Source organism: Ostrinia nubilalis, chromosome 11 (genome assembly GCF_963855985.1).
Source record: "Ostrinia nubilalis chromosome 11, ilOstNubi1.1, whole genome shotgun sequence".
In the NCBI taxonomy this organism is placed as follows: domain Eukaryota; kingdom Metazoa; phylum Arthropoda; class Insecta; order Lepidoptera; family Crambidae; genus Ostrinia; species Ostrinia nubilalis.
The window spans coordinates 9,401,786-9,412,934 of NC_087098.1; the positions used below are offsets into that span (position 1 = coordinate 9,401,786).

At 35.0% G+C, this 11,149-nt stretch overlaps 1 protein-coding gene across 1 annotated transcript; it reads right to left on the reverse strand.

Annotated features, from left to right (window-relative positions):
• Positions 1 to 6,308: 6,308 nt before the first annotated feature.
• Positions 6,309 to 10,282, reverse strand: LOC135076235 (E3 UFM1-protein ligase 1 homolog). The gene is made up of 7 exons (XM_063970717.1): positions 10,128 to 10,282; positions 9,934 to 10,023; positions 8,824 to 9,809; positions 8,301 to 8,742; positions 7,692 to 8,150; positions 7,198 to 7,409; positions 6,309 to 6,524 (listed from the first exon to the last, which is right to left on the reverse strand). The coding sequence occupies exons 2-7, from the start codon at positions 10,014 to 10,016 to the stop codon at positions 6,406 to 6,408; spliced, it is 2,301 nt and encodes a 766-aa protein (XP_063826787.1). The 5' UTR covers positions 10,017 to 10,023; positions 10,128 to 10,282; the 3' UTR covers positions 6,309 to 6,405.
• Between the last annotated feature and the right edge of the window lie 867 nt (positions 10,283 to 11,149).

Consider the following 11,149-nt stretch of genomic DNA (forward strand, 5'->3'; position numbering starts at 1 on the left):
TAAATGTTAAGAATTGTAGATTTCAATCTTCTTTTTTGTTTCCAGAGTGCCCACCAGCCGCGGACGGCATGGAGCGGTTCGCGTGCCCCACGCCGGACCGGCAGGGCCGGTACCGCTGCATTGATGACCACGTGCTCTGCGACGGGTTCATCGACTGCCCCAGCGGCGAGGATGAAGACCGGCAGGCCTGTATGTTCTACAAAACGGTACGTTTACCTTTCCATCACTTGCAGCTGACGCCATTGGAACAAGGCAATTTTTGTACGATAAAATCTACGCAAACAGAATGAAGTCTCAGTATCGTAAACAATACTTTTCTTTGCGATTGAAAATACACCAAATACAGTTGGATCTTAAATTCTCAATGTGATTCGGCTTTCGATGGTGGAAAAATTGCCAGGTTCTAAAGACGTGAACTAAACGTTTTACCATCACATACTTAGTAGATAAAGACATCGCCACTTTGCTATTCGAATCATTCGTCGAACATGATTTTTCACTTAGACTGTGAAGCTGGATGTAACTACCACATTAGGTATGTTGCGTATACCTTGGTAAAATCTGCTGAAATTACACGAGTTCACGTCTTAGGTACTTGATTCTTTATTTCGAAAAATCATGTGTTAGATACTTACGAGTATTATTATGAAGACAAGATTAGCATTAGATAGATCTAACATTCACTTCAGGAAAGAAAGCATATTTTCACATTTTCGCAATCCTACTTCCGTTTTGTAAAGGCTTAAAAGCCAACCGTCTGCCTGAAATTTCTCTTTGCAAGTAGTCTTAATGAGCCTCCATAGACGTCTAACTACCCTCGATCAAAGACGGCTTAGTGCATTACACACATCTGAATGTATTATAGTCAGCTAGCTATTCCGTCTGTGTGTTAAGTCTGATCTGATTCATTTAATCCATCCAGCAGACGCCTACGAATTGGTATTCGGTAACTATCCATTTTCATCATTAATAAATCACATGCCATTAAGCTTGGAAGTAAGATAACCTGTGCAACTTGATACCGGAAACTTACCGCTGCCAATCCCAGGACTCGGTGGTTTTAGAGGTGAGGGGATAATGGCCGCCTGCAGGTTTCAAGCTTCCGATTCATAACCTTATCAAATATCCGGTCCATTAAAAGTTCACTACTTTGTGAAGTTAGGTCGATTCAAAACAATATTAACGTACCTACCTACGTCGAATTATAGGTACCTAAGAATTTGAAATACAATTTTCTTAGTAAGAGTTAACTACTTCAACGCCTACTTTGTCTGTAGAGTCGAATTAAAAATTAATTAACTACTATTAATAACTTGTAATATTACATAATAATCGAAGGAAATCACTTTGCCTTACTTATAGCGCTCGTTGATCCGCCTACGCATAACCTAGATTGCTTTCCTTCGTTCAACAACAAGAGTTATAACTTATAGACGTAAATTTTAGACTAAGATTAAATAAAGGCTCTCATTTCTCGTTTGTTATTGAATTTTAATTGGTTTCTGTTTTCAGACGAAGGCCCACCTAGACGTCCTGGCCGACGCGCTGCTCCGGTGGGCGCGCGGCCGCTAAGGACCGACCCAGGACCCCGACCCTCTAGTGCTCCAACATTCCGCTAGTTCCACACGGACCCTATGATTATGAATTGACACTCGATCGACCGGTACAAGTGCTCTCCCGCGATCAGTGCTAGCTGCGAAATCCCACTCTGAACACACTCGGACGCAACCAGGAAAGATACTCGTAGACGCGTTGAACGTAATGAAACATATCAAGTAGTGGTGCAGCATACGCCAAAACCATGACCACATAAAGTGTAGTGTAAGGTTTCAGGCAGCGAACAGTCGCGACAGCTCCGATGCGTATGCGTTGAAACTAACGAAGTGATGCGTGCGATCTGGTTTCGTCCCGATTAAACCTTTCCGCAGCTGATTTATTTTCCAAGTATTTCGTACCTTCTAGCACTTATTAACTAAAATGTGAGACTGGTAGTCGACATTGTTAGTCGTAGAACATATACATAAATATTTTAGATTAATAGTTCTTCATTTGACGAAACATAAATGTTTATATCCGTTTGTTGAAATATTTATTCACTTTATGTATGACTATATTAAGTTACGATATTCCTTATTATGATGAGGGTTGTAAAATAAAATAAGAGAACTCTAAGAATGTGTACATAGGTATATTGTATTAATTTGTAATTTATTTAGTTAACTATTCGGCCTATACTTGAAGAGCTGCGCCTTCTGGGCACTCGGACCTCAAGCGGCCGCTGAAGTCTTTCATTCCTTGGTACGGGCACTTCAACATTGTTTTGTGGAAAACGCTTGTGTAAGGAGAGCATTTAATATATTTTAACATAACATAAAATCTCAAATATAGGCAGCTATTATTGTTAAAATGTTAATCCATAATATGTACTATAAAATTCATTTATTTATTTAGACATATTGTATCTATTAAAGTAATAAGAACATTCGTTGTAACTTTTCGTACAATTAGCACAAAGTTAGAGTTTTGACTGAAAGTGATCATTGTTGTCGAGTGCCGAAAAAGTCTGAACAGCTATGTGCCGGCTCTAGTCAGTAATCAGTTCCTACTTATTGTTTTTCTACTGATTGTTTATTTGGCTAGTTCAGTATGTACGTCTTTGTCGTTTTTCTACAAGCTAATTATTTTTAAATCCACGCAGGCCATAATATGTAATCACTCATACATTATTACACGCACATTTATTTAAGACCATGACCCCTGATATTACAATTGAAATTCAGATTTTTTTAAAGAATTTATTGGTATTGATTTGAAAAATATTGTGATTTTTACACCTTCTTACAAAATCAGTAATTGAAATACAACACTACCAAAGAACATAAAGAAGGATAATTTAAACTGTCTTAAAAGCTACTTTGCCTAAGCTCATTTATAGAGATTTTTTTTTCAGCATAGTGTATAAATTCTTAACTTACCCGAATACAATTAATTTCAATCTGCTAATTTAGTATTTTAATCACCAATTAAATAGTAGCATTATTACTTTATTAGGCATTATTTTAAATAAGGAACACCTATTAATGTTCACATCCGCAAATAATTTAAGACATATTATTATTACTAAAATTATATTATAACAAATAAGCTTAGATAATTATATTATTAGTGTGGATAACCACCTAAAACATTAGTAGAATAGGTGTGTAGATGATAGAAGATAGAGACATTGTCTATAAATGTATAACAAAATTATTATATTCTTGGAATTTAGATTAATGTATGAATTAGAAAATATTTGTCTCAGCATTATTGTTTTCTTGATACTATAACTAAATTGCACAAAATTACTGCATTTATTAAAATTAATTAGTATAATTTAACAGCACCCATATTTTATAGCGGTAGATTACATGGATCTCATTTGGTCATGAAATTATATTATTGGATAAGAAGTGGATGTGAACGTTTAATAGTGCTGATAGCTCGTGTTAGAGATTCCGGAGGCACATCAAAGCAATGGCTAGTAAGTTAAGTTTATAAAGTCGCATACATCCAATAGAAGGTTACACAATATAAAGATGACTAATACCGGATAAACACCGCTTTAGTCTGTTAGAACGTGAGTTCTTGAGCCATCAGACTCTGCGGTATTTATGAAATTCGAAATTTCCCGACAAGTAAAATCACCGTTATTATAAAACTATTAATTTCTCAAATTACGTAAATTCAAGTAGGCTGCTTTGATGTTAATCTCTTGCAAGACTTATCGCCGTTCCAGTGGTTTTGTAGAAATAGATAGAAGTTTGCCATTTTTAATTTGATCTCCTTGATAATTAATTAATTATTATTTTGAAAGTATCGTACAAATATTTAATTTTATTTGTCCCGAGGAATCCCGTTAACTTAACCATGAATATGTAATCAATAATTTATGCACGTATCAATACCAAGAGATTCTTCTATTTAAATAAGTTTTTCAGTATTAATTTATCATTTAAATGTCAAAAACATATTTTAGTCTGTACTAAATTGAGATCATGATAGTAGTTTTCGTTATTCCGTTGTGTGGGATTACACGTTTAGCCACTCGGACCTCAGACTTCGGCGACTATCGTTCATCATCACACATCATTCGTGCGCGTGTTATCTTCTCGTTATGTGGTATGACGTGTATTATTTTCTAAGTGTAAATGTTTTATTAGGGAGGAGAGTAACGCTATTATAATACATTAATGTAATTGCACTCAAAATTTGCCTGTTTCGTATGTGCACAGCAATTTATTGTGATATTTTAAATACTATAGGTTAAGACGCAAATCACGATCTCGAGAATAGACTATGTACCTATCAATGTGATTATTATTAATTTATATATTATATTATAATTATGTATCTACAGTCGTAAGTCTGTATTAAATACGGGCTGAACGTATTATCTGTTTGGGCTTTCGGACATCTCCAGGGTTATTTGCGTATTCGAGAGAAGCATAATATGTATTTGTTAAAGCGATTATAGATTACTGTTCCCGTTGCTTTCGTAATGTTTCGCCGTTTCAGTCAATTTGTGTACGTATGTATTGTACCTATGTGTAGGTAGATTACGTCGCTATCGTCCGGCGCGCGCGCCGCGACCACGCACTTTCATCGCACACCCTCACTATTATATTTATCTAATTATTGTTACAATATAATATGTAAGCACAGACTATGAGCACAATTTCTCTACACGTATCGAGTATTTATAAAATAAATCGTTTCTAGTCACTTTTATAACTCGCAACGTATTGCGATTGGAAGGATGCCTAACTACATCTCTGCTGTAAGAGGTGGAAGAAAGCTCATTAGATCTTCCGAACCCAGTTCAAATTACATAATGTAATAATATCTATTTGTCATAAATTCATAACTGTACTTATACCTACCTAACAATCTCGCTCAAATGGGAGAGAACTAAGTACTTCAACTTACTTTACTGTTGAAGAGTAATATTTTTAGATGTCACACTTGTAGTAATTAAAACACAAATAATTTAATTTGGTCAATTATAGAATCACACAAAATTTTCGTAAAATTTTTCCGCTGTCAAAATTAAATATGTAAAGCATTTTCCTGAAGAAACCGCAACTTCTGCCGTTTTCCTTGATGATATTATTTAAAAATGCAAACTATTTTTGTAGATACATATATTTAATTGATTACCACTAGATAGAGATTTAAAATAGGTATATTTTCTCAAATGTTACGTTATGCCAAAAATAACATATTTAACTTTTCTGACCGCACAAACTGGTAAGTTGTTGGAAACTAGACAATCTCACGCGCAATCTTGTCATTTGTAGTGCAGACGGCAACAGACCGCTCGGCGCGCTCGGGCGAACGCTCGGCCGAGCGCTGGACGAATGCTCGGGGGCGGCCGCGAGCCGCGGGCCGCAGGGCCGCTCCCACTCGTATAACACCAACTCTCTCGGTTATATTCCCAGTTTTCGACCGTGTCACTGATGGGTTGCATACGCTGAATATGTGCAGGCAACTCATATGGCGATAATCTTATAACGACTACGCTATTTTGTAGGCGTAATATACTTTTGGACTATTTATTATGTATTGTTAATTACTATGTATGTTGTATTAAGATAAAAAATTGAAAAACAAAAATAAATGTTAATAAATGCCTCAGCCAGATGAAAGAAGTGTTTCATTTACGTATCAATCTATATCAAGTATTCATAATTTGTTTGAACAAAAAGTTCAATTAGAAAACAACCAACAATTCGAATTTCTAGTTTATATATTTACGTAAACACTAAAACCATTCATAACAATTAAAACAATAAATCAAATGAAATGACAAAAGTTGGCTTGATAAAGATCAAGTTAACTTTTGTTTGGAACTCGAAAAGGGCCTTGCCCTATTATCATTGGTCCTATCACAGAAATGATTAATGTATTTACATACTTTTTGTGCTCTTTGAACTCATACATAATTTAAATGTACGTTTTTTTAGACCAACAGACTGCGTAATAAAAATAATTTTAATAGTGTCATAAAAAAATATTTTTATGGCATTGATTAATAAAATCGATTAAATATGTAGGTACACACAGCCACACTGTTAACTATCCATTTCCGTTTTTGCTCTCGCTCTCATCAAATGGTGAATCTTTGCGATAGAACGAGACGACATGACAGGCAATGGATAGTTTAAACTGTTGCCGATGGTACTTATAAATGATATTGAGTTTACTAATTCTTATCTTACTTCTACTACTTATTTGGAGCCATAGGATGGCAATTAAAAATAATTCAATATTTTTTATACCAAAATCCATTTTATTGTAAGATAAAATATACATAGGCTTGAGTAAATAAAATAATGTCTCTGTATATACATACGGGTATAAATCTCACTTTTGCTTTTTAATCTCTTGGACCGTATTCTTCAGGGAAGGCAGCAGTTCCTTCAGTTTGTCCTCGACATCAGTTTTCTCTTCGTCAGATGCAATAAGATATTTAGTAACCAATTCTGAAATAAAACATTCAAGAAATTAGAAACAGACCTTCGTTATAGATTTTAATTCGTAATATTGCGTACGACTTTATTTTATCAAAATCGTTACCGATTTTCGTAACATTCGTCACAGAATATTTTAGTGACAAATTCAATTTAGCAATCGCTTCACGGAGGGAACTGTAGTTTATTAGGTAATCGCTAGACGAACTTTAGTTCTAAAGTTACCGCTAGTCTAGGATGGTAGGTACATATCTGCCTATTCAATCTCGCCTTTAAAGAGGCCCGGATTATAATGTTCGGGAAAGACAGCAGCAGGCAGCGAATTCCAGTCCCTAGCTGTTCGCATTATAAAAGAGAATTAAAACTGTCACGAAGGGGCCACGGGCCTAGGGGGCAGGCAGGGTAGTCAGGACATGTCCGTATCGAAATGATAAACTACCCGCTAAAATAATTACTGTCGACATGTCTTGAGTCGAATGTCGTTTCCATTTGATTCAGTTTTGAACTTCGGCAGCTGGAAGTTTTGGGAGCCACGAATATTTTCGAGGCAGAAAATAAGAACTAAAAATTATTATTAGACTGGGACAAGACCACAATGCTGAACCCAATGCAGCATTTTTGTAATCTTTAACACAGGTAAGAAAATGATAAACCTCAACAAAAAAGCAATCTTCATTAAACTAACCTTGGCACTGCTGCAAGTGTTCAAAATGTTCTTCTTTGACGTGCGTCTTCAGGAGCGCCACTATAGCAGGCACTTGTCTCCCGGACGCATGCAGCATATTTTGAGTCACGATGGTGAATATCGCCAGCACGGCTATATGCAGGCTAAGGGCTGGATCATCGCAATTTTCTAGCTCTGCTATCAGTTTTTCTCTGTGATTTTGAATCAGTAGCCTGTAAAAAATATACTCATTAATCAAACATGCAAAAGCATACACAGTCAAGTATCTACTACAGATTTATAGCTAAAGACCGTAATTTTGGCATTTCTATTTCAATAAGAAGACGTCCATTGCTAGACAAATGCCTCCCTCAAAGGTTTCTACAATGGCCGTTCCTATGCTGCCTGCATTCAGGTGCATATCCATGTAAGTTTTAGCATTAGGTGAACTATTATTTCTGTGTACTTGAGACAAAAAGTAGATTTAAGTGTTCTTAAAGCAATATTCCACTTACTTGTCCTTCTTCTTGTCCACTTTCTTCAAAATCATGCCACATGCTGAGAGACACACATCAATAGCTTGATAGAACAACTCAATGTTCTGTTCAGAGAGTGTAGCATTCAATGCCGACAATGGCTTCTTGTATTCATCTGACAGGTCTTTTAGAATCTTATTCCTTTGTTCCACTGAGAGCACATCAACTTGTACAGACAGGTTGCATTGATTGGCTGCATATTTACAGAATTCAGCGAGAATGTCGCCACCTAAGCTCTTTAAAAGATACTTTATGAATTGGGTTTGTTGATCAGGTGGGAATGATTTCAATCCCTTTTCATACAGCTTTATATCATTCACTAAAATGTTGATTTTATCTTGAGTAGAAGTGTGAGTCTGCTTTCTGTTCTGGCTGGCATCTTGGAGAAGTTTTTCTGCAGTTTCCTTTGCTATTGACAAAGCAGTTTGATTAAGGCTCCTGGAATAAAAATTGACAAAATTAAATATAAGATTTTTAATTTTTTCGTTCCATTTCGACTAAAATAGTATAGCAGTGAGTACTCGAAATTAAAATATTACCTCTGACCACATAAGTTTATTAAAATTATGATGTTTATTGTTGGCTTACCCTTGAAGATATTCTGCAATTGGCGTAATTAAATCATCAAGGCCTTCGTTTTCTAATGTTTCTTTGATTATGCTCTCTACATCATCAACAGTTATTATGTCTAGAGTAGTTTCCGATTTTTTAGCCACGTTAGATGCGTCATCTGAGTCAGAATCGTTAGCTGCATGTTTAGATGATCTTTGATGTTTCTTGACGGCTTTAGTTTTGGTTTCCCGACCCTGGCTGCCACCACCAGCTTTTCCTGATGCTGCTTTCCTTCTTCGCTCTTCCCGTCTCTCTGCTTTTTGATCCACATGACTGTGACTATTCTCAGAAGATTTACTGAGTTGTTTTTCCAAAAAGAACTGTTGGTACTTCCCAGATTTAACAACCTCTTCAGCTTTTTTCTGTGTCACTGACATACAACTTTGCTTCAAACTTTCAATGTAGCTGTTACTAAATACTGCAAAAAAATGTAATGATTACCAGCTTTGTTTAATATACTAGTATAATATTATGTATTTGATAACTTATATTTACTTACCAGTATTGTCAAACAAAGTAGTTGACTTCGAATTGTTCTTTAAAAGTGTGTCTAAAACATTTTCAATATCTGTACTAGATAAGACAGAAGGTAATAAAGAAACTACATCTAAGTAACTTTTAGATGCTATGCATTCTTCCAATGCTGTCTCTAACTGCTGCATAATCTGGGCACCAATTGCACAGGTGCTAAGAAACGTTAAGTTTTCATTTGTAAAAATCCTCTTCACATAGCCTTTGGGGTCTGATATTCCTAACCTGGACAGAGCATCATATTCCAAATAGTTGTTTTGTTTGTAAAAACTGACCACCCAGTCGTTTTGTGATTTAGTGTAACAAGATGGCACATACAAAGCACCCGCCTGTCGGCCCGTCAAGACTCCAGGTGCATTCAACTGGTCAAACAACGACATAAACAAGCGATCAGCCAGATTGCAGTGATTAATTACAACCGCAACAGGGGTCGGCTTCAACAAACCCATCAAGGCTCCACGAATCTTCGCTTTAGTTCTTGTAATATACTCTTCAGTATAGAAAGTCCTCGGCTCTGAAGAATCCTGTTTGCCAATAATAATTTTTCCCAGATATTTTTCAAGCACATTATGTTGAAGTAATTCAGCAGGCAAATCATATTGTAAAGTTAACTCTCCTACTGATATTTGACCTTGTAATTGTAATTTTTCATTTATCTCCCTTGCAATTTTTTCAAGATAATAATTAGCAATTAAATAGCCAGACACTAGCTGAACTTCTTTTCCTTTGACAATTTCTGCAACACTTGCATTGATTTGATTTAAATCAACGCTTAATTCTTTAGCTAGGTCTACAGTGTTGATTCTACCACCATGCACATAAAGTTCATCTTTTATCTCCTTAGTAAGCTGCTGAGACGTCAAATATTCTTTCCCGTCAGTAGTAAAAATAACATCAATGAGTTTTAACTCTATCAGTTTTGTTACAATCTCCACACAATTTCTTTCTGATAACCTGAAATATTTAAGTAAACAAAAATCATATTTGAAGCATTTGTTAATATTATAAGATGTATGCAGAGTTCATCCGATTGAAAAGGAACTAAGTATGTACAGACTAAGTATGGAATTGAACCTACCTCTGGGCAGTAGAGCTTAATTGAGCTTTTTGAAAATCCGCTGCTAATCGTTTTATTTCATCCCAATCAGTCGAGGGAGCCATGATTAAGCTAAAATCGAAAAGGTATTCGTATAATATTGAGTAATAAATTCAGAAATTAGTTTTGTATGATGAAAATAATCAGTAGACTAGATTTGATTTTTTGAAGGTTACCCTTTTATATTTTCAGCTGTCTGGTTAAGTAACACAATTAGCGTTAACAGTAACTTAATGACAAAATGTAACGTAATAATTTATTTAATAGATTAAATTAATAAATATTTACGACGTCAGCACCATACAGCAAAAAAAAACAGCTGGGTACTGAGAGTGACAGATGGTGACAGACAGTCATGGTGACGTTGACACTAAACGTCAACTAGTGAGGTGCGAGGTACGAAATATGTACCGGTTAATTGAGGTAGATCTCGGTGAAAACAATACTCTTGGAAACTAAATTTTTCTGGCAGCTAAAAAAGAGGACAGGATTTTTTAAATCGTGTTTTTCAATTGCTAATCGGTAGTCCTTTACTCACTTGTCTTAAGTCCGGTGTCTAGTCCGTGTTTTGCCCCACACAATCAACAAAAACATATCAACATTCAATAATTTCTATACTCTGATTTTTAATTCGACGGAATTTTGACATTTCAGAAGTGTTGCTAACATTTAAACATTCCCACTAAGAATGGAGAGCATTTTCTCAAATTAAAAAATAATCCTTTCTTGAATTTAAGGTTTCACTTGAAAAACTAAGGCTTAAAAATGTACTGATCATTTCAAAATGGTTATTTGAATTTTCATTATCATATTTTTGAAGTTACAAAAAAAAATGGGAAATTATTTTTCTATTACTGGACTCCCTGGCCAATAATCCATGGGTTACAAACCTTTTTTATGAAAATCCTTTTGTTAATAAAATCTTAGCTTCATAAAATAACCAATTTAACAAGATGCCAATTTTATAATCCAAGTTGATTATGATGACGATAATGATGGTTGATGATCAATACATATTTTCGTTTATGATAATATGTTGTTTTACTGTGTTAAAAACACGTTTTTTTCTATTTAATCTCTAAAATGTACATAATAATTAGTGTACATTGATTTCACAAAACAAACAATAGTTCATTCTTGTAAGTTGTACTTGATGAAATTTCATTTCATATTATTTATTAATAATTCAAAGCAAAAA